The sequence below is a fragment of the Oxyura jamaicensis genome, chromosome Z (assembly GCF_011077185.1).
Source record: "Oxyura jamaicensis isolate SHBP4307 breed ruddy duck chromosome Z, BPBGC_Ojam_1.0, whole genome shotgun sequence".
NCBI lineage: Eukaryota > Metazoa > Chordata > Aves > Anseriformes > Anatidae > Oxyura > Oxyura jamaicensis.
Window position 1 is genome coordinate 64,488,013 of NC_048926.1, and position 24,644 is coordinate 64,512,656.

The 24,644-nt window shown below is 39.1% G+C and overlaps 1 protein-coding gene across 2 annotated transcripts in view; it reads right to left on the minus strand.

Moving 5' to 3' along the window:
• Positions 1-3,777: 3,777 nt before the first annotated feature.
• Positions 3,778-24,644, minus strand: part of SNCAIP (synuclein alpha interacting protein) — a 91,430-nt gene continuing 70,563 nt past the window's right edge. Inside the window, exons 10-13 of one of the 2 annotated variants that reach the window (XM_035310107.1) lie at positions 17,376-17,468; positions 13,823-14,885; positions 12,037-12,107; positions 3,778-7,485 (exon numbers count right to left, since the gene is read on the minus strand). In XM_035310107.1, the coding sequence (XP_035165998.1) occupies positions 7,401-7,485; positions 12,037-12,107; positions 13,823-14,885; positions 17,376-17,468 (1,312 nt within the window). In that variant the 3' untranslated portion in view covers positions 3,778-7,400. The remainder of the gene's footprint in view (positions 7,486-12,036; positions 12,108-13,822; positions 14,886-17,375; positions 17,469-24,644) is intronic. The other variant, XM_035310108.1, reaches the window with a different exon arrangement.

Here is a 24,644-nt window from a genome sequence, read left to right on the forward strand (position 1 = left end):
GTTGAGAACAGTCAGAACACAGCACGCAGAAGCACTTGCACTTTATTTAAAAGCTGTGCATTGAAAAATGCTTTCTTACAAAAGCGTTGACAAGGAAAATGTTAGGCTAAGAATTTTGAGGATACTTCTTATTGCTGGTAAGATTTTATAAAGTTCAGGTACAATTGTGAACTGAAACATAATCTGAAAAGAGTGGCCCGAAGCATATTCTCACTATTAAGCACTTGAGAAAGTATTTTGTACAAAGACAGTGGCCTCAGCCACTGTCCTGGGGAACAGATCTTCACCCAAGGTGAAGTTTATCGTCTCTCCTAGGGGAACTGCCAGGCATCCTGCTTCAGAAAACAAAAGAACTTGGCTGGCTTGTCCAGGTACGTAAAGGGCCTGGAGTGACACAGGTGCAGCCAGCAATCTCGTGTGTAACGCCAAGCGAGACCGTGAGCAGCACCAGTGAGTCAGCCCCGACTCCGGCAGCAGGCAGTGAGAGGTGCAGCGTGTGCCATGAAACAAGGTCCCAAGGGAGCTGGCAGTACCTGTAACAGAGTTACCAACGGCATCCCACAGGCGTTTTACCTGAAGCAGAGGGAGAGGCTCACCACTAGCCTGCTTTGCACAAAGGTTCTCTCAGTGCAGCTCTCATCCTCTGCACAAGCCTCGCTCCCATTGCAGGTGTCCAGGCAGCAGAAGCCATCGTGGCTATTGCTAGGGAAGAGGCAGGAGTGCTCAGGGCAGCAGCTGTGGCTGAGGAAGCAGCTCACCTCTCCTCTTTTCCTCCCAGAACCTGGCAGCAGCAGTCCCAGCAACTCTGCCTTTCAAGGGCTGTTTGCCACTGCGGCCTTTCCATGCCAAGAGCCCAACCCTTTCTCACCGGAATGGCAAAAGCAACTTTTTCCCTTGCTGCTGGTAGAAGCCACATTTATCTTCTTGACACCTCTGGCTTGATTTTTTGATGGGTACCTCAAGCAAGGGAGAGACAGCATACACATTTCAGCAACAGGGACGGGAGCTGAAGGAAATGGGCACCACACAGGGCCAGGATCGCTCTCAGCTCTGCCACTTTGCCATCCCACACTTGCTCCTATGGCAATGGCAACTTCTCTTCACCAAACTGGGCAACTTTAGTTGCTGCTGGATGCCCTTTCACTAAACGTGGACCACTCTCCGTGAGCGATCTCTCTCCTCTTGTCTCCTGTACCACCGTGTGTACAGCAAAACCTGACGATGCTGGAAAACAACCTTTTCTTATGGCTCAGAAAGCTGGTACCCAGTGAAAACTGGCCTTGCACTGAAGAGAAGGAATTTATCTGGTCTCTTAATGGACCAGAAACACATCTTAGAAGCTGACACAATTCAGACAGACATTTTCAAGGAAGTCTAAATGTATGCCACCTATTAGATTCTTTAGCAAACCTGTATGTGGATATTATTTGAACAATGCTCTCAGATAATAAATGCCATATCACAGACCTCTGGCAGAACTGCTGGTTGTCTTGACAGTGCTATAAAAGACACAAGTTGTAACGACCACAACAGTTTTCTCCTCTCTTAGGCTGATTCTGCCACAGCTGAATCACAGACCCATTAAAAGAGAGTAGCTTGAAAGGGATCTCAGGAGGTCATCAAAGTTCAGCTGCCTGCCCCATCACATTTCTGACAGTTTTTTCTCCCACCTGTTCTTAAAATCCTCCAATTATGACTCTCCCACATCTTCCCCCAGACTATTGATTATGGTGCTATCATTACTTGTGGAAAGTTTTATTAACACATGACCTCTCTCCCCTTTATTACAGTTCTATATTTACTGCTGCTTCGTCTACACATAGCAGACAATGTGTAGAGCAACAAAGAGGGTCAATTTATTCTCAACCTCATTTTTAATTATGTCCTAGAAGACAGTTGTTTTTCCTTTGTCACTCTTTTTATTATTAATTTATTTATGTATTTATTTTCCCCGGTAAATAACTTGCTTTCATTGCTTCCTTAGGGCTTTACATGTGGTTCCTTGTTAAATATATTTCTTAAAGTTTGCTGTCCATATCCATAGCTGTGACAAAAAGTGCAAAGATTGTCTTATTCTACTAATAGCACTTCCATATAGATATCTAATCTATCTGCATGTATGCACAGACACACACAAGCATGGCAGAGCCATAGTCACCGCCAAACCTGTGTCTTGATCTCCACACTGCAGTTTTTTGAGACACAACAGAAATCTGTACACCATCAACATTTGTGTTCACATCTATACTTGAAGCAGGTTAAATTCATTCCAGGCCTCTTTGCTTCCCTTGCAGACCCACATGATTTTATTTCATCTTTTCTTGGAGCAGTACTACTGACTCTGACAAAAGAGATACATAAAAGCTAGCTGTGTGTTCAAACAGCCTCTGGATTTCTTATCAGTTTCCCAAATATACCCAGAATAAATCCTTTCCTTCCTGCCATACACTGCTTGCTGGTAAGCACAATACCAAAACACCTAGCAGTTAGAGTGGGAAAGGAAGTGGCTGTGCAGATGTCAAAGACAAAGAGTAATGTTCTCTTCAGGAAACAGATGGCTTGAGCTGGTATTTATAGCAGTCCATATATGTTAGACAAAAACAGCCCATGGTACAAAAGCTGGAGTATCTGGAAAGCTGGCAAGGCATTAATAAATGTGTGCTAGGGGGATGGATGGTGGATGCCGTTTATGTACTACCCCTTCTTTATTTTGAAGAGGTTATGTGGCATATTAAGGATCTACCTCATTTCTCCTGGCTGCAGTCTGATACTTGGGTCAAAGTTATGCATTCACTGGTCAATATAATGAAGAAAAGATGGGTAAAGACAGTGGTGATATGTCTGGTGTATGCAAGGAGGTGATTTAATCATGGTACTGTGCAGAAGCAGGGGATGACAACTGCAGGTTAGCCAGTGCTCACCTATATTCCTTGGTCCTCATGCACAATTACCTACTTACTTGTAACTTAGTATTTCTACCTCAAAATGCATTTATAAACAATGAAACAAGATTACACAAAATCCAGTTAGGTAACAAGCTATACCTGGTCACAGTTGTACAGTCAGATATTTCTGATGTTACAATAGGAAATGCACTATAATTTGAGAAATTATGCCCAGTATGTCATTGAGAAACCACTTCATGACAGAAAATTAAGCCTAGTAGTTTGATACCATGAATGCAGAGACCATATTTTTTTCACAGTCCATCCTGTCAGATTTTCTTCAAGGCAAAGAAAAAGGCAAAGGTTTTTAAAAGGCAAAAAAAAAAAATATTTCCTTGGTACTAGGGAGTTGAATCTCACTCCACAAGCAGACAGAAGTTATTGCGCCACGAGATCCATTCACTAACTTATTAATTCATGCCAAGTAGATGATGTGCTGACATTTTTACTTTCAACTGTGTTGCACGGCCATATTCTGACATTGTTGTAGTGGTAGGTGATAAAAAATGCAATGGATTGACTCTCAGACAACACATTTTGAGACAGTTGCCATTTTATTATAAATAAGTGGATTTTTGAGTATTTTTTTTTTATGGCTACGCTGTCAATCATATTTTGTCATGATATTGATCTTGTTAGCTTGATGCTACAAGAAGTTTTCTTAATGACAGTCTCAGTGAAGTGAATATTAGATCTAAACTGTTTGCTTAACTTGTCTCTATCCCCTTCATATGCCAAACTTGCTGAATATAGTTATTTTATTCACTTGTAACCTAGTAAACCAACGTATGTGCCACCTAGCCTGGAGACTGAAAGGGAAATTAATACAATATTACTAAAATGCTGCTTTATTAATACAGGACAAAGCATAGCCCACCATCCTACTGATGACATAGGATGTCACACTCACAGCCTAATACTGCACGTATCCGGGTGTTGTCCATCCCAAATACCCACAACAAACAAAACAATAAGACAAGCAAAAAAAAACAAAGCTCCCAGAAAATGACTTTTGCTCATTTTGAAAAATGGTATCATTCTTCAAAAATTAGGAGAGCCATGCAATATGAAACTGTGAATTCAGGGCTCTCAAATGCCCTATCAATTGGCTTTGATACAGTTTTACAGGACATACACTGAGAGGTCTTATTCTGCAGTCTTTGGGAGACAGTGAACATGAAAAGCCGTTCTTTACATCCACGGTGCCCACAGATAGAGCATTACTGGGGCACAGAGAGGTTCACTAGCAAATGACTCCACTGCCTCCTTTTGACCCGAAATTTCCCAGTGGACAGGGGAAGACCTTTTCTGGCAAGGGCTGTAATTTAAAAGCTTCTGTGCTGCTGTTGAAAGCTGTGGTCAACTGATATTTTCTGAAGATGTTTGTTGGAAAATCCCTGATCAGCTCTTCTGGGAAATGCTTATACTTCGTTGACAGAAGCCTGACTTAGACCCATGCCAAGGGGATCTGCCTGGAGGATTATAAACCAAACAGAAGGAGTTATGGCACCTGGATTCTATAGCTACTAAGGATACAAATATACAGAGCACATGCTTCAGCCAGCCGAAGATCACAGATTCAGCATTTCTCTAATAGGAATGACATCAGAGTGTACCACGTGTAGGCTTTGGGGCCCTAGGTAGGAGACAAACTACGAATTAGGAACAATAAAACCAGCAGTTTATATATGAGTTCACCTTCTCCAGGGATAAAACCCTCCAGACACTACTTTTCATGCTTGCATCAAGTTGGCGACTGCTTTCTGCCCCAGCATGATCAGAACAGTGGGGAGTCATAGGAGCAGCATGTGCAGATCTCACTGAAAACACCCAGGCTTTCCAGCTGTATGCAATTATCCAATTATCTGGGACACAACATTGATTACCTAGCTGATATATTTAACCACAAAACCCTGAGTGTCTTCTGGTATCCCAATCCTATCTCATTTAGCAATCTCCTATTGCCCTACAATTTCTTGTGTAATTTGTTTTAATGTGTGCTGTATAAGAATACTCTCTCAGAAACTGAAACCCAGCAGAAAGCAGGTGACTTTTAAATCCTCATTCCCCACATCTGGTAATTTATTTATTCTAGGATTTGACAATATTTACACCTTAACCTGTTTCAGATCCTTTCACAGTTGTTCAGATTTATTCCCTGCTGCACCTAGGTATTAGATAACTACGGTGGACTTCACAAATTTCCAGTAACTCAAGATCACCAGGCATGCTTTTATCTTTTTGTCTGCACAATGTCCCTTAAGATTGAAACTGTCCTTCAAGCCTTTTCACTACTCTCACACACAAAAAAAGAAAAAATATAAAAAATAAAAAAAATAATAAAAAAGGTCAGGTGTGATCAGGGGTGATTTGTGAGGGTTAAGACCTTTCAAACATACTGGATATTTGCTTTTTCATATTGAATATTTGTCCTTCGCAAATCTTTATTTAACTCATGCTTCTGCCATGACCACAGGCAATGATCTTCATGTTCTCAAAAATGCAGGTTACAAATTTGTTCTGAGCCCATCCACTGACACCAGATTTCTCTTTCTTATGCTCTACTTCAGCACACAGGCTATTGCAGCACATGTGTCTCTCCTCGATTTGCATTTAGATTTTTCATGCACACACAGACGGTGGGAGGCCCAGTTAGAGGTACTGCTGTTCCTGGCTGACAGATATTTTTGGAGGTTTGATTGTTTCTTTAAACAACATAGCTCAGGTCAGCTACAGTGCTAAGTTTATTACTTTAGCTCAAAAACCAAAGCGTTGCCAAGTGACAGATAAGAACTGTGGAAAGAAACTCAGAATATAATTTTTGTAAGTGGATGCTTTTCTTATTTCAAGTTGTATTTTTTTCTGATCTCTAAATTGGCTCCATTTTATCCAGTAGTACTCTGTGCTTATCCAAAGCCTCTAAGTAGGGTGTCTGGGGCATTCGGTCATCTTGGTGTATGGCAGCTGTATGGCCAAACATGACATCACTCTGAAGAGTGAACCAAGTAAGAACATTCATATCACTTAATTATAGGTATCCAACTACTAAGTAACTCTTCCAACAGCTCTACTACCTCCAGTTCCCCTGCAGTAAGTAGGAAGGTGCTGGCATCTAAAAAAGGTCAGATGAATCATATTAAGGATGCCCCTAACTATTCTAATGGAATGGAAGCCCAAAGTTTAAGTTGTGCACAGCAAAAAACGGGCAAGAAAAACTGCAAAAAAAAAAAAAAAAAAAGTAACTCCCATCATCAAAATCCTCCTGGTTGCCCACATTATTCACTTATGAGTTATGAAATTGTAGGAAATTAATTTGCATAATTTCAGCAGTGTGGTACATCTTTTGTGGAACATTTTTGAAAAAATGTCTTCCCTATGTTTTATTACAACAATCATTAAAAGAAATCCTCATGTATCTGGATCTTTCTCATAAAACCATAGCAGTCTTCAAATGGAAATGGCTCAATATGGATAAAAAAAATACATACCTAATTGTTTATTAAAAATAAATGCTTCAAGTGGAAATTGCCTCCTAACCTGCTTTTGGATGTCGTGCTGTATGTGACACACCTACAGAATGTACTGTAGTTTACGAGAAAAAAAGTGAATTCAGTAAACCACTGAAGATTCACTTTCTCTCAAAGGTTCCAAGTGCATTCGGTACAAGGATCATAACAACTTTGAAAAAGTATGGTTGGGGTTTTAGCAGGTCACTTGGTGGTTTGAACAGACATGAGCACATTACCAGTGTTTGGCAAGTTAACAGTAAACGATAATTTAAAATTTCATTTAAAAAAATTCTATGTATTTTAAAACTGAAACGAACCATTGAACATTCAAGTAATTCTTGACTCAACTGATTGTACCAAAATTCTGATATTGGACACTGCCTCCTTATCAAATGAACACAGAAAAGAGAAACAAAACACTTGAAGCTTAAGAGAGTTAAATATGAGAAGTATTTGCACTCAATGTGTCCTATTAACACTGTTTTATTTCCTTTTTACAAAAGTAGAAATAACACACAAAACTTACTTGAAAAAAATCAATGCTTTTGCCTCAGTCTCATTGAAGAGTGGAGCAGGCAGAGTCCTGGCTGAAACTTTGATAGTATATTTCATTGACAAAGGGAACTAAGATATATGACAATATATCCATGCAAAAGACAAAGTACAAAACGTGTTCTGTGGCCCAACAAACATTTTGGAGGTTGCCTGTGTCATAACAATTTTCAAATTGTTACTTTTGCTCACCCATGCCTTTACACAGTACAGCTTACAAACAAGATACATATACACACATATCATAAAAAAAGTCTTGTATATGGTCTAACTGCTACGAATTAAGGCATCCTAACAGCTGCTGTTTTGCTGGTGAGGGATATGTCTCGTATTAGTGTTTCAAAAGGATTTATTTCAGGCATTTCAAACAAAGTGAGACATCATGAGATGTGGTTTAGAGGAAAAATTCCTGCAGCTCTGGCTCTTCAGAACTTTTTTGACTGTAGGATTTCTGGCTTTTCTTACTGATGTCATCATGCCTGGAGAGAAAAAGAAGAAAATTACTCATGGTAACACTGACAATTAGAGGGATTTGTTCAGTGTTTATTTACCCTGTTTTATCTGATTTGCAAGTTTTGAACTCTGTATTACTCTTTTTCTTTGGACTTATTTCTCTACACGGGTATTATATACATTATTTCTTAATACTGTAGATTGTTACTGACTTTCCCATAGCTCCTATTCTGGAATCAAAACTGGAAAGCAATAAAAAGATGAGAAACTTTTTAAAAACACAGCAATAATTAATAAATTGTCAGAATTTTCTGGTAATAATGGATAGAATGTCTCAAATGCCCTCAATCCTCTAGAAAACTGTACTGCAGTGATAAAAAGACCAACTACAACAACCATCACATGTATCCTGCTTGTTCCTGACTCTACCTGAAAGGGAATCTTCTAGACACCACCAATAACCATCAGAGAGAAATAAATACTTTCACAAGGTGGTTCACTGGACTTACTTTATGTGTCTAATTCAGGAGAAGATGGTGGCATGTGCAATAGGAAAAAATGATAAGGAATATGCTTCTTTCTAAGGCAGGTGCTATACCTTATTTAACATTGTAATTAGGTAGTATCTTAATCGTAATGGTTAAGACTTTTACCAGATGCACAGATAAGGATCGTTTCTCTATAATATGTCTTCATTTCCACATTATGTAAAATTTAATTTAAAAAATCTGTCTATTGTGTATTTGACCCAAATGTTACTTTCTAACTGAAGGTAGAAAAACTAAACATTAAACATTTCAGTGTTAAGTTTCTTCAGTTCCTTTCATATGCCCTTATTCTGAATACCCAGATGGTTCCCCTTCCTTTAAGATGAAGGATTTCAGGTTAAGCATCCAGCCCACAGGAACTTTCATGGAGAGCTTTCATTTTTAGTTACTACTGCTGAATGGTGAAACTCCTGCAATACAATCATGACTAGCTGCAAAGGACAGATCCTGATGGTTAAAAATCCACAGCAAAGGGCAAGAGTGTATATAAAACCTTTGTCTTGGGCTTACAAATCTGTGAGTCTGATTCTTGCAAACCAGAATTTCACTCTAATTTATTCCAGTCTACAGTCTCTACAAAGAACCAGACATTCCCAAAAGGCTGATTCTTAGTATGCTTAGATATCCTTGTGGTTACTTCAGGATTTAGCAGTGGCTGACCTTCTCAGGGACTACCCTTGCAGATGCTGGTAAGAGGGTAGGAAGGAGCATTTTACTTTGAGCCCCCTGCATTCATCTCACATGCTGTCGCTTACATACCCAACATAAGAGCAAAAGACACAGAACCGAGTTAGGGGAAGCAGAATTTGCAGGACTGAGCGGAGGAGGTAAAACAGGAGCACTTAACTTTTTGCCATAAAGTCTTGGCACTTAGCATGTGTTGCACCTGTCAGAAATATGTTTAGTGTTAAATATGGAGCTTTATGAAGTGATGCTTTCTAAGGCTAAGATAATTTGAATCGATTAACTACTGAATTAGGTTAGGTTTGCAATGGTGAAAGACACTGTGTCCCTGCATTTAGAGGCAGCCAGGCATTTCAAAGACCTCGTTCTGCCATTCTACAGTTGCACTGTGATCTTAAAGAGGGTCACGTTTATATTACAAACTAGTAATATTACTAATATTACTATAATTACAATTACTAATATTACAAATATTACTATATTACTAATTAGTAATATTACTAACTAGTAACCAAATTTCTGGTATCTTCTGGTCCTTGTATCCCCAGAACTACCCAACATCCCCTCATGCAACAGGCACCAATACATAATCATAACAGTTCACAAGAGAACAACAGTAAATTCTGTGGGACAAGACCTAAAGTATTTCTATATTGATTTTATATTGTATTAGTTTGAATCAAAACAGTTTTATTAGACATACAGATAAACATCCTTTTTCTAGAGCACATATTTGGGATGAAGCTGCAATTTATCCCGCCCTGCATCTGGCAGTGGGAAATCTGCTAGGTTAGATCCACTTACTATTTTAGAGGCATGCCCAGTTTACTATCTGACAGAAACCTGATGGTAGATTCTGCTGATTGCCCCTGATGTATGAAGCAATTTTAGCTGTTGATAGCTGCAGCTAATACAGGGCTTTGTATTGATATGGTGAGTTAGTGCTTACTTTAATGTTCTGCAGATCTCAGATGAGTTAAAGTGTGGGAAAGAACAGTTCATTGGCCTACATGAAAGATGGATAAAACTACAAGCATTTGCTTGGAATTGTAATACACAAGAAACAAGCCGATCCTTCCAACAAGGGGAAAATATCCCAAGATATCCCACGCATCTGAAATTTATGCTAGAACCTTAAGAAAAATAATGTGTCTGAAATTTTATAAGGACCCTAGGAAATTTAATAAAGTTCTCTATGATTAAGCTGTAACTGATCTGAAAAAAATAAACTACACAGCCTGGATGTACCTGGGTATTTTAATGAAATTAATACTCTGCTCCTTGTTCCCTGCTCTGATTTTCCACATGCTCCACTGCCATAAGGACATGAAAAAGGAGAGCAGCTTCGGGACATGGTGCATAGATCAGCAGTGCCCATGTGGATGGTGAGACGTGGGAGCTCAGTCTTCATGAGACTCTGGTAGCTGCCGCCAGACCTGCACCATCTTTTACTGCCTCGAGAAATGCCACCCTGCCAGGGACTTCTCACACAAGAGTGTTTACACAAGGCAACAGCAAATTACACCAACTAGCTAAATCTATGGGATGGTTCTAACATAAGGGTGAGATTAACGGCTGTTTTATTACTCCAGGACAGGACACACAGCTGGGAATTTTGACTGGAGACTGCCCGCTGATGCTACCTCAAACCGCTGCTGTACAGGCAGCTTTCTACACTGGAATTTCCCTGTTTTCAAGACAGAATGAAACTTCTTGGAAACTTTACAGTTCTTTGTTTCACATACACTTTGCCAATGATTTCAGAAAAAAAAAAAAAAAAAAAAAAAAAAAAGACTTTCCTTTGCGTTACTGGAATTGATATTTTAAATATGGGAAGATCCTGGCATTAGAAAACAAGTGAACAAAAAAAATTAAACATTTAGAAAAAAAAAAAAAAAGTAATTTGAAAGAAATTTAGGCTCCTGAACTGCAGGATGACTAATGTATAGTTTTCCCAGAAGTATCTTCAAATGTGTAATTTTGGTGTGAATAACAAACATTTCCGGGCCTAATGAAAGGATTTCTGTCAGGAATAGTGCAGCCAGAAGCACCAGGGAGGCGATCGTTCCCCTGTACTCTGCTCTGGTGAGGCCTCACCTTGAGTACTGTGTTCAGCTTTGGGCCCCTCAGTACAAGAAGGACATCGAGGCCCTGGAGCGTGGCCAGAAAAGGGCTACGAAGCTGGTGAAGGGCCTGGAACACAAGTCCTGTGAGGATCAGCTGAGGAAACTGAGGTTGTTTAGTCTGGGGAAAAGGAGGCTCAGGGGAGACCTCTTTACAGCTACCTGAAAGGAAGGTGTGGGGAGCTGGGGGTCAGCCTCTTCTTGCAGATAACTAGTGATAGGACTAGAGGGAATGGCCTCAAGTTGTGCCAGGGGAGGTTCAGGTTGGAAAGTAGGAGACATTTCTTCTCAGAAAGAGCAGTCAGGCATTGGAACTGATTGCCCAGGGAGGTGGTGGAGTCACCATCCCTGGGCATGTTCAAGGAGAGGTTGGACATTGTGCTTAGGGACATGGTTTAGTGGGTGACACTGGTGGTAGGGGGATGGTTGGACCAGATGATCTTGAAGGTCTTTTCCAACCTCAATGATTCTATGATTTACATCTTAGTTTAACAACAAAACAAAGCAAAACAAAAACAAACAAACAAACAAAACCAACAAAAAAACATATCATGACATTACTTTGGAACTTACCAGTTGAAAAACAATGACAGGTAAATTTTACAAAGCATTTGATTCTACAGTTAACATACATTTTATCAAATGTTTTTTTCCACATTGTCTTTACAGACTTTGAGGGACTTGTCTCTATCTGGCTGAATAGTCCTCCTGGAATACATCTTCATTAAGCAGTTTAAATGAGTCAAAGTTATCTTTTAAAAATAAACTTAACTTCAAAGTTTGATGGACAGTAAGAAAAATCTGCAAAAACAGACTTAGTGCAGTATCCTGCCTCCTGTTCTCTGTACTCTCCATTTAGAGATGAGCTGTGGTGTTTCTGGTCTCCTTGTGAGAGGAAATTTAATTTCCATTCTCATCTGGTACTTCACTTCCATTCAACAGAGGCTGAATACTTAGCCAAAGTGAACTATACTCCCTGGTGTATTTACGACTACTTTTTATACTCACTTGGAATTGAAATCTTGTAGCCAGTTCAATGGTGACATCAGCAAAATTCGTAATAACTTTCTGCTTTTCTAGGAATTGAGATGTTCATCTACTCATCTATTTCCCTGCTTCTGCATCAATCAATTCTATTATTTCAGTTATGAATAATGTTAGCAAATACATGCAATTTGAGAAGACAATGTGACAGAGATGCTAAATATCACCATGCACATACCAAGCATAGTTACACAGATGTTCTTCATTCAGTGTGCTAGAGGAAAAACTGGTGTGGCTGCAGTAAGGCCCCTAAGGAAGTACAACATCAAATCAGTTAGAAACATGCACTGAGCTTATCACATGCATAACATGGAACACTAACAAAATAGCCATGGTAACATTTTAACAGATTTCTTCTTAAGTTAGTAAAAGGTCTGAATCTATTACCTCTTCAAGATACAAGCTGTGGCCCCTTGGGATGGTATCAAAATGTATACCTTCTGTGTTCTGATGTTCACAACAATGACATGCAAACATGATCTTTTCACAGATAACATGCATGTTACAGTGCAAGCGACAATACTGTTAGAATTACCTCATCTAAATCCTTAAAATTGTTCGGGAACCATAAAAAACACTCATAAGCTTGCAATCTATCAGAAAATCTTTGAAGAAAGACTGTCTTTTCCTCTATCACTACAAAATCTGAACCACCCTTCTGAAAAAAAATAATATGCCATTGGGTTATGAAAATGTTTCTATGGTAAATCAGCACTTTGATTAGACAGTGTGTCTTTAAAGACTGAAATCAGAAGTTCATACTGTGATTCTGACTAAACTTTAATAAATCAACTTCCACTTTAATTTGGCCCATTAGATCTTCTTAATTTCATGTTCTAATATCACACTGTTCTTGCAGTACCCATTAATATGGACTGCTTACTATTTCCCAGTTCTCTCTTTCTGATTTTTCCATACTCATTTTGCCTACTCTGTGCTTAAGATTTTCCTGTGTTTTTCTTCCATTACCTCGTCATACTTTTTGCAGTATATAATTCACTATTCCTCCTCCTACACATAGTCTGTTTTATGTTCTTTCTCTTTTTTTATCTTGAAATTATTCTTTTGCCTCATTTCTTTCCATCCACCCCTCCCCTTTCACCCTGTCTTTCACAGAAGATTAAATGATCTACCACTCTCTTTCATTCAACCCTTTATTATATCTCCAGATACCCAAACTTGTTTCCGTTCCACAAACACACCATGCTCACACTATTTTCTACCTGCCTCTCTCATTCAATACCTCTTTCTTTCTCTCTTGGAAGACACATTAGTTCAAAGTATATTTCTTCCTTCTTTTGAACAAGAGAGCCAGCCTTGTAGATGGACATGTTGCTTTTTCTGTTGTGATCCCCAGAAGGGAACTCTGTTCTGCGCAGAGAGGGGATGATCTGGACTCAGTACATTTTGCTACAGATCAAACATACACTCTGGAAAGAGAAGACGGTGTGCTCTAAGGAGAGGGTGGGTACTGGCAACTTAGATACTTAGGGGATGGCAGTAGATGCCACAGAAGCAGGGAGAACCCCTTCTGCTATTTTTACTCTTTATATTTTGACACTTACTTTTATCCTGTCAGCCTCATCAGTCATGCCTACAGGACAAAAAAGGACTGGTCCTTCAGGTATTTACTCCTCAGAAAATACCATGGATTCAAGTATGGAATTCTCTTTTTATGACTTGTCACTCAGAGAAACATTAAGCATAATTTCCAGATAAATCATGTCTCTGTGGAGAGCTTTCAACACAGAACACATGCACTAAAAGGATGGACTAGCAATGCCTACCATTCCTCGAGAAAGCCTTCAAAGATTAAAACAGTGGACTGGCTTTCTATTGCTCAGATAAATTACTTGTGTGTATCCTTTTGCTATAGAAAGATAGGAAGATGTCAAACATTCATTACTTTAAAAGAAAATAAAAAAAAAAAGGGGGGGGGGCCTTCCTCCTTTCAGTGCACTCACTGGCTTGTTTCTTCCTTTTGTGAGAGCTGCTGGATTTCCCTTGCTGTCTGCTGTCTTCCTTCCTAATGACGTAAAAGGCAGCGTCGATGAGGTTTTGATCAGATTTGCTGTTTGGCAGTTGTTGTTGTTATTTTGGTTACCACTCAGCGTCTCCATTATGGATCTAAAGGTTCCAAAAGGCCTTTTTAGCTGGTCTCCTGCTGGTTCCCCAGTGCTGGGTGGAGCCCGCAAAAGTGCTTTGCCCCGATCTTTGTCCTTTTCCTCATTTAGTTCTGACTCTGCTAGCTCCACCTGCACCACAGGCTCCTCGAAAGTTACTCTGAGTTTCAAATTTTGGGAGGTTCTGCGCTTTGAAGATGGAGACTTGAGAGCACTCTTGGGGCTTGTGGCAACCTTTTGAGCAGTGGCACTGTCTGTGCTGGACGGAGAGCTGTCTCCACAAAACTGGCTCTGAGGTACAGTACCAGACTGATACTGGGCTTCGTTATCTGGATCACTGCTCTCTGAAGTAGGGGAAGGGCTGTGGCCATCCACTGACTTAGAAGCTCTGGTACCAAAAGGGAAGCGGCGCCCTGCTGCTGAAGTGTGTTTCTTAATCATCAGGTGCAAACTCTCTGTGCTCTCAACACTTTCCACTATGGGCTGAGGCCTTGGCTTGTCAGTTCTTTTCACAGGGGTGTTCTTATGGTCCTCAGAATTAGCTGAGTCGGTGTCAGACTCGCTGAGAGACCTCTGCATAAGCTGCCTCAGTCTGGCTAACTTCAGCTCCCTTTTCTCTGGCAAAATCTTCTTCACGTTCTTGGAGGATGCATGAGCATCCTGAAATTCCAAAGTCAGCTTTTCCTGCATACAGACATTTTCAGAGATTTCCTTTCCCAACAACTGGCGCAAGATTTTATCTGAGTCCTCATCTTTTATCTTGGCTCGAGTGCGACTAGAAGTTCCCAAGCTGCCAAGAATCTGAATCCCATCTTGGGTGTTCAATTTACTTTTTGGTGGAGACAATTCATCTACTTCAGATGGTTTCCACTGGGGTTTGCCAGAGGCAGGGGATGATGGCGAGCTTAAAGAAAAAAAGAGGAGGAAATACCACAGCCAAATTAATGCACATATAAAATGCAAAACTGCCATTTCCAGTTTACAAGTCTGTCTCAGCTTATAGTTACTTATCCTCTTTTTTGTTATTCACGTGGAACTCATTACTATGATGCTACAGTGAAGAACACAAAGAGAAGGATGCAACCCTGCTTCCATTCCTAATTAGGATTTGAGCCTCTTTACTTTCTTTTACAAAGAAAATTCCTGAAAACAAAAACTTAGGATCATTATTTCAATGCCAAAGATGAGTTTCTCGGGAAAACTTTTGAGAAACTACTGTCTCCTCTTTCTGGGAGTTGACATGGTTTAGAAGGTGAAAAAAAAGCCACAAGGACAAATGCCTCCTGGGCAAGTCATATCATAATACAAAAGTAGGTTATTCTAAATACTGATAAGGTATCAGCTCTCTGCATAGCAATGGCTTAATAAATCTAAACTTCATCTGGTACTAGTAATAGCCATGTAAGACCTCATAAAAAATCACATCCATTCACACTCAAAACCTTCTCAGATATGAAATACTGAAAAGCATGTGAACAGTGACATTCATTTAATTCAGAACAATTAGAGTGATAAATTAAATTTAAAACTCCAAATGTTATATACTGATGAAACAGTTATCTTAAATCTGATTTTCAAAGAACATAAATTACACAGGCCATTTCTTTCCCCAAGACATATGTCAGAGCTCTTGATAATCCATGTTCTTATTTTAAGCCACTTTTTCTCTAAGCAAAGGTAAAGTGACAAAATTAAGGTTGGTGTAAGCCAGTGACTCTATAAATCTTCTTTTTTTGCAGGCAACTTCTACCCTGCTGAGTCCATAAGCAGTATACAAAATGCACGTGTACTATCCATTTAATCTTCAATCCATTTTGAGTTCTCCTCCCTGCCAGAAGACGGGCAAACCAAAACAGTCACTGAAGAATATGCATATGTCTGAAATAGATAATCCTATCAAGATGGTTAGATTCTCTTAGATCAGCTTCTGGCTGGTTGGAAGATGATAAAATCCACAAGGGATTTATAGCTGGAAGAAATAAAGCAGTAGCCAACTATGAAATCAAATTTAAAATAATAGTTGATCATTTTCAGGCTTGCTCATTTAGCTAAAATGATGTTGAAACCTACTCTTTTACAGAAATAATGAATGATGAGAGGTCTGCTCTCACCTGATCTTATCTGATACTGAAAGTGCAACAGTCCTGGTGCTCACAAGTACACAGATGAAAGACCACTTGGAAAGTCCAGTCAGCAAAAGTCACAGAAACCAAATGAGCTGGAAGACAGCATTTGGTCCCATTGCCCCTGCTGAGCTGGCAGACATGGAATACAAAGACCATGAGTCTATTAAAAAAAAGGACAGAACAACTCTTTCCAGTGTGGTTTTCTGCTTCAGAAGTTCAGATTTTTCAGCCCTTTCCTAGCCAAAATTCTTTCAAAGAAATGCATCACCAAACCCAATGTCTTTATCTACTGCTGAAAGTGTTTGCACTTGTCTGAAACACTGACTTCACAGACACGGTGTACTTGTCCAGAACAGTGCATGAGATTCTGTAAAAACAGAACAGAAAGCAGTCACTGCTCCCACATGATGTCCCAAAGTTCAGGCCACCGACGCCAGTGGAAGAAGCTTTTATGCCGGCTATTTTAACATATATTTAATACCCTAAAAACTTTGTGAAACACTGCATGTATCTTCCAGAGAGGAAACTGAATTAGAAGGTCATGATACACCAGGCTCTATTTGCACCTGAGTTATTTATTTCAATGTAATCTTGAGATTGCTATTGGAGGGAAGTTGTGTGCTTACCTGATTACCATGCACCATATTGGAAATCTATGGCAAAAGTCAGAGAGAAATGTCAGGAGACTCTAGGCTCCAGACATGGACCTCTACTGGAAGGATCCCTTTCCTCTTCTGTAAGGCTGCTCATTTTGTGTCTATTTCTGGGACTTGCACTGACAGAGTATAAACAATACATAAAATTTCTGGAGTTTTGACTTTTTATACAAGCTACTGCAGGCAAAAGATTTAATGAGTGTAAGGAGTCTTATTAATCTGAAAGCAGGTTTTGTTGGTAACTGGTTTTATGAATCACAGCTGGCAGTAATGTATGGTGGACCACCATAAGGTCAAACTTTACAACTTTCCTAGGGGTTTCTGGGATTCTCTGCAATTCATCTAATACAAAATATATTATAGTCCACTATAAATCTGATTTTTACTCTGGTGGGAAACTGGGACTATTCATACCATACTCAAAATGTCCAATATTTATACAGTATTATACACTGTCAAGTTCTAAAAGCTCAGCTTCAAGCCCACAAGGTAAAAGAAACGCATTTGTTTTGACAGAACACATCTACTATTTGTCAGGTCACAGCTTTTCCTGATAAGCGTTACACCATGAAACTGTAAATCCATGCTACAGTAGAATTCCAGTCACTTTACCTTGAGGACATGGGCAGTGCCTTGCCCTCTGACCGCTGGGCTTCTAAAAGCTGCTGGAGTTGGTTCTGTAATGTCACACGTTCTACTGTCTGCCTGCAAGAAAATGTAAGACTGTTTACCTTGAATTTTAGAACTGTCAGCATTAGTAAGCTACAGGATAAATGATACTCTTTGTTCAACTTTGTATTCCACAGAGAAACCTTGTTAACTTATAATTTAGATAGTAAATAAAGACGGAGGTTATAAATAATGACATATGCAGAGTTCATACTTCTATAAATTGTCTCTGAAATCCTGAGGGCATTTTGTGGTCACTGCACAATACCTACATAAAGATGATCCTTTATCAAATATTATTTATTTTACTTCATATAAAGACAAAAGTGGGAGCATAAGCAGCAGTTCACTGTATTTGAGTCACTCACAGAAAGTAATATTCCAGAAACAAAGATATGTGAGAGCAAAATTAGGGCCACTTGGTTCTTGCTTGTTGTGGAAAGGAAGAGGAAAAGGACCGAGTAAGAAGTCATTTGCCATGTTTGGTGGATGGCTTTTACTGAACAAACAATCGCTCAGACAACTGCTCTCTCCTTTTCTCCCTGCAAATGAACTCAGAGAGGAGTCTTGGACTACTGGGAAGGGCTAGTCCAAGTTTCCTCAGCTGCAGGATGGAGCTATGTATTCCAAGGGAGTAAAAAAAAAAAAAAAAAAAAAAAAAATCTTATCTGCTTACTGCCCAGCCTTCCTGAAAGTCCTACCTGTGCTCTGCACCCACATTATATTCAGTACTGCTGTACATCCTGCAGTCTATTACTTTCAGTGTGGTATTGTGATCTACATCACTCTGTAAATAATTTTGGAGTCCAATGTTAAAAAAAAATATAGTAGATATAAATCACTAGTAGTATGAAAGTGACATCCATATTGGAAACTCCATTTACCACACAACTGTAAGAACATTCTCTGTTGTCTTGCTAACATATTTATTACCAGAGGACTTAGTTTAATAAGTTAATCTGCAAATCTTCAAGAGGTTCAACCAAAATGAAGGAATTTGCTACAAAAGTTCTAATCCCTGTCCCTGTCCCCATCTCATTTAGACGCTCTGTTCTAACATCAAAATATCTTTTTAGCATATTATCAAAACAGATAACATTCAATCTTGTTTAGTGACATATGTAGGATTCAGTGCCTCTAAACACTGCACAGGTAGAATTATTGGGACACTACTGGAAAACAAGGGACTTCCAGCTTTTCATTAATGTATGTACACTGTCTTTCACCTTGAATATAATCAGCACATTTGGTTTTATTCCGTGGTTCTTATCAGAAAAAATGAACATGTGAAAATGACTTCTTATCTTTTTCTTCCAAGATCTACTTCTCTTGCTGGAGAAGTAGTATGTTTTCAGTACTTTTACTCTTATTAGACCTGCAGAACTAACACAGCTCTCCAACACCGAGCTGGATTCTTTCCTAGCTCACATACCAACAGCAGAAGAGCTAGCTATGTTCCAAATGCAGTCTTTATAACTGGCAATGTCAAAGCCAGAAAGAATCCAGATGACTTTTCAGAGTAGGGGCTTGTACGTGCAGGGCTGACAAAATTAAATGTTTTACTTCTAACATATCAATGTGGATCTGAAAAGTACTAGAGAAATAGAGATGGGATCTTGACATACTGCCTTGCCATTACATTTTACAGCACAATCATGCTTTAGGTAGATTTTGGCTTCCTTTAATTTTCCATCTTCCTTCCTCTTGCCTACACACTTCCTTACACTACTTTACAATCACTCTTACCATCTGTGAACACTGGCTTATCTTGCAACTCTCTGCAGAGACACTCTCTTCTAACAGAGAAATTTTGATTTGGGATTTGATTGTGATGCAGTTTAACTGTTTTACTTGTCCTTTATATTTTTTCAACTTCTATTTTCTGAATATCTAAATAATGTAATCAATGTCTTAAAAACTTTAGCTTTAATGGAAATGTCTGACAGCTCTTCTGCAGTTAAAATCCTCATTACATTTAAAAATTTTATTGTGCTAAAAGAATTAAAGTTTCCTCCATTTTCACAGTTCAACTAGTTAATAAATACCTCACAGTACAGAAACCCACACATCTTGCCAGCAGTATCCCTAAGGATATATAACACACACATATATCTATGATAACATTGAAAATAAGGGATCTCAGCTCCTTGGAACAGCAATATTGCTAAGTATTAAAAACAGGCTGATTCAGGAGACAAGACCACTGTAACATTATAGGTAAGAGGCTCTATTTACTTTAGGATACCTAAATAACTGTGGGCCACATCTACCTCCAAATGAAATCTAGGGTATTCAGTAACGGAACAGGGAACAAGCTAAGGAATTAGGCTCTCATGAAGGTTCCATGGTTTGTTGCCTTACTCCTATGTTTTCTTTCAAATAAAACAAAAAAGCACAGCCCTATATAGCAAAACCAAAACAGCTTAATTAAGTTAAAAAACAAACAAACAAAACAAACAAGCAAAAACAGAAAAAGACAACCATTATAACGTTTATATTGTCTGTTATTATATTTCTCCCTGCATATTACCAAACAAAAATCTCCCAGCAACTTGTACACACCTTATTTTACCACCACTACCATATTTTTTTGTCAGTCATTTTTACAACTGTTCCTGTGAAGTTACAGGAAAAGCATGGCTTCTGTCTACAGAACACAGAAAAGTGCTGTCAACAGAGAGCATTCGACCATTTCTCACCTTCTTTTGTCTCATGGTCTGCTTTGACCTTTGCCTTGCCAGAGATTTTGGCTTGGTAGTATATCAAGAAGTTATTATTAAGTGTCTAATTCATTATTTGATTTGTAAATCCAGGTTCATAAACATAGGATGGAGCAACCCTTCAGGAAACCAGGTCTGTCATCAAACAGCATTGTAAAAGAAGCCTAGGCAAGCATTAATTTTATGTCATTGGTTCTGACCTGGTCTCTTCAGGCCAGGAAAGCCCAAACAAGTCATTACGGCTAATGTAATCGGTGATGGAAACCGTGCACTTGTGCAGGCAGAAATTTTCTACTTTGGCAGCTAACATTTTTGTAGACACATGAAATTAGTGAGAGAATAAGTAAGATTGTAAGGCCTGCAGAGATGTCAGAAAGCAAAGTGAAAACCACTATTTTGATAGGCTTTCTGAAAAACTTTTGTGACTACATTGGGTATTCTCATCCAGAAAATCCTGCTGGTTCAACCAAATCTCTACAGTTAACAAAAGATACAAATAAAAGATTTTATTTTCAAGCCAGTAACAGCATTTTATTTATTTATTCATTTATTTATTATTGTTATTATTATTTTTGTGGGCTGCTTTCCTTTTTTAGCTATGGAAAGGACTTTTGGTTCCTTCACTCTTTGGGGGCAACTCACTTAATTCCCTTGTGATGATTTGATGGACAATTTCTAGTTACAACTTATTTCCTTCTTTCAAATATCAAGGCTTTCTTTCTGAATGGAGACTTCGATCCAACTCAAAAGGTTGTGCTATCTTGTTATGTTTGTATCTTTAATCTGAACTGCTTTGGATTGAAGAGCTGCAAGATGTGAAAACTCTGGCAGACTGTGATATTATTGTTTTATTTTCTGCCTTCTTTTCAGGAATGGCTCCAAAGCCTGTGATGGATTGGGATAATTTCTCTCTAGAACTACTCTGTGTTGTCTTGATGACTGGAACAGCTCAAAAGAGAATGAAAGAAGGTTTATTCTTTGGATTCAGACTTTTGAAGATAGAATTTGCTAGGTGCCAGTCTAAGACAGTTTCTGTGCTGCTGTTCTTGCACAACGTCAACCATTCCAGTCTTCCTGTAGTTGACCACATAGCAGAGAGAGGCTTTGGTTGATAAGAAGCCCAGGATAAAAGCAGCTTTCATGATCAGCTCATGTTTACAGCTGCTGAGAGAAAGTTGCAAAGCAGCAGATAAGCGCTTGGTGTGTTGATATTACTACCCTTCCATTCAAGTGATCCATCATGATCCAGCTGTATCTAAAACAATTAACACCAGCGGAAGTAGGTGGAGAAAATATAGCAAAGCCAGCACAGCTGACCAAGTGGAGCCTTTCCCACGTAAAAGAAGTTTAAAGTGACTTAGACTGTAAACTAGACTTTAATCTGATGCTTTTGGTTTCATTTGCAACCAATGAATTCCTTTGCTATGTTACAGGTAAGGTTCCTTGAGAAGCTGGAGAACCTGCCCCAGCCACATGTATCATGCTGTACTTGGATTTTTAAGCAGCCAATACCGATGGTAAAAGTCTTCTTCCATCATCTCCCCTGACTCCTGAGAACAGGCCTCTAAACATGGTGCAGTGCTTCTTTAGGCTACTACTCAGAGCTTGAAGAATTCAGCCCAAATAGCCATGCAGTAACTATTCTTTCAAGCAGAAAACATAGTGTTTCACTGCCTCAGTAAACTGTAGCAGGGTAGCACAGAAGATTCATGTCTCTTTGTAGAAGAGGAAGAAAAAGCTGCTGTGGCATTTACTGGATATAAATAAGAAGCCTGAAAAAATAGGCTGCTGAAGGGAAGCAGATTGAACTCCAGCTGAGACAAGCAAAGGAACACATCAGGAGTCAGATAAGAATCATTTAAATGACTTCCTGTGCATGTAGACTGTGAGAGGACAGAGGGGATCCTTGGAAAAATTATAATGCTTTTGTCAGGAAAGTCAGAACCACACTGTTTCTATGGGAGTAAATAGCCTGCTCTGACATAAGAGGTGTTTCTTTTCCATATAAAAAGTAAACCATATCAAGTACTGAGTGAGCACTGAAGAGACTGAAACATGGAGAATCCATGGTTGCCATTTCTACTACCTGTGCTTGTTGTTTCTTTTCCTACAGAGTTATGGGGAAAACAAATGATTAGATATTGAGATGAGTCAGGGGTTGATGCAGGCTATTCGGGAAATACATTTTTTTTCTTCTTTGTATCAGCTGATCTGTGTATTTTAGTGTTCCTTAGCAAATGAACAAACAACAAAACACCTATTATTTAAAAAAGCCTAGTGAACACAGTGCCAGAAAATAAAATCATAAAAATTATTATAATCCCAAATTCACTGTTGGTATTTACAAAAGTATAAATGTAAAAGAAGACTGATAATTGCTTGAAGAGAAAATGCCTTTATAGCATAAAAGCTTTGAGGCATAAACATAAAAAAGCATACTTCAAGTGCAGTAAGTTATTCTGTCAGGACAAAGGACTACTATTACATACTCTTTCTCTAAAAACTGTATAAAACAGAGAGTTGATTATAATAAAATAGTTTTATCTACTTTATTTTATATTATATTTTATTATTCTAATAAAAACGGTATCACTGTGGTGGGTTGGCTCTGGCTGGCAGCTAAGCACCTCATGCACCCAGTCCCTTTTTCCCTTCGTCCTCAGTAGGACAAGGGTAGAAAATAGGAAGAACAAAAATGAAAAAGTTCATGGGTTGAGAGAAACCCAGGGAGATCTCTTACCAGTTACCATCACAGGTAAAACAGACTGGACTTGGGAAATTTATTGCCAATCAGCATGTATTTTTAATTATTGATTCAGGTATTGGGAAACAAACAAACAAAAAAGACAAACATTTAAAACTCCTATCCTCCCCTTTTGTAGGCTCAACTTCCCTCCCAAGTTCTTCTATACTCCAAGCCCCTCTCCTGCCTCATTGCCAGGCTTTCCTCCAGGCAGCTCTCCTATCCTCTTGTTATTGTTGCAGGTTATACCCAGACTCTTCAGTGATGTAATGGGTGGCATGGGTCAGTCAGTGAGCAGCAGTTTCTTTCTGCTTCTTCTTCCTTCTCACTCTTTCCTGTGCTCTGGTGTGGGTCCTCTACACGAGCTAAAGTTGCGCCAGGGGTGGTTTAGGTTGGATGTTAGGAAGAACTTCTTTACTGAAAGGGTTGTTAGGCATTGGAATAGGCTGCCCAGGGAAGTGGTGGAGTGACCATCCCTGGAGGACTTTAAAAGACGTTTAGATGTAGAGCTTAGGGATATGGTTTAGTGGAGGACTTGTTAGTGTTAGGTCAGAGTTTGGACTAGGTGATCTTGGAGGTCTCTTCCAACCTAGATGATTTTGTGATTCTGTGATTCTATAACTGATATGGCATAGGCTTATGCATGGGCTCCAGTCCCTTCAGGAGTGTACCTGCTCCAGCGTGAGTACTCCATGGGTCACAGTCACTTTGGGAGTGTGCCTGCTCCACCGTGGAGCACCTGCTTTCCTCTGACCTTGTTGTTCCCTCCTTTTGTTCATCTTTTGTTCTCTCCTCCTCTCTCTCTTTCATCTTCTGCCCTTATTAAAATGTTTCCACTGAGACATCACCAACTTGGCTGATACACTCAGTTGGTCTGTTGTGGAGCTGTCTGCAACCATCTGTGTCTGGTGCCACGCAGCCCCTACCCTCTTCTCACAGAGGCCACCTCTGCGGATCACGTGCTAATAAAACCTTGTAGTTTACACCTAATACTATCGTCCACATGCCGTTTGTATAACATGGTATGGTCCCATTAAACATGTTATTTTCAACCAGCATTTTCATGGCTTGAGGTAGGTGAGAAGCTCTTGGTGATGTAACTAAGTTGGAACCAAGCTAGATCAGTGCACGTGTTTTCTAAGAGTCTTATTTTATGAGGCTATTTACACACTAAATCACAATTACTAAACCTGTAATAAAAGCAAGCAATTGCATAAATTAATGTTTCAATATAATAGGTTCTTTATAGAGTACTTGTAAAAAACATACTAAAATATTCATGCCAGCTTCTGTGAACAAAAAGCAGAACACAGGATATATTCTGTGTGGTCACTGTAGGCTTAGCTATCTTCCAAGTCACAAAAACACCCTCCAACTACTATTTTCATTTTTCCTCACAATATCAAAAAACAATACTGTAAGTATGTAGAGACACCCACTATATAGAAAACCATGCTGTGTGAAATGAAATTATGATTAGCAAAGATGTTAACTCAAGGGAAAAGGGACAGTACTGCTTACATATATATATGTATGTATCTCATGCATACCTTTTTTCACTCCCACTCCTTTCATCTATGTTCACAGCAAACTGCCACAAAAAGGACAACTGAAAAACTGAGCTGCTAAAGGTGAAGGGGCAAGAAAGTGTACTGAAATAAGGGAGAAACATGATCTGAAAATATCACATACGAGAAGCAGAAAATGGACACAATATACTGAAGATGACAGTATTGTTTTAAGAATGAA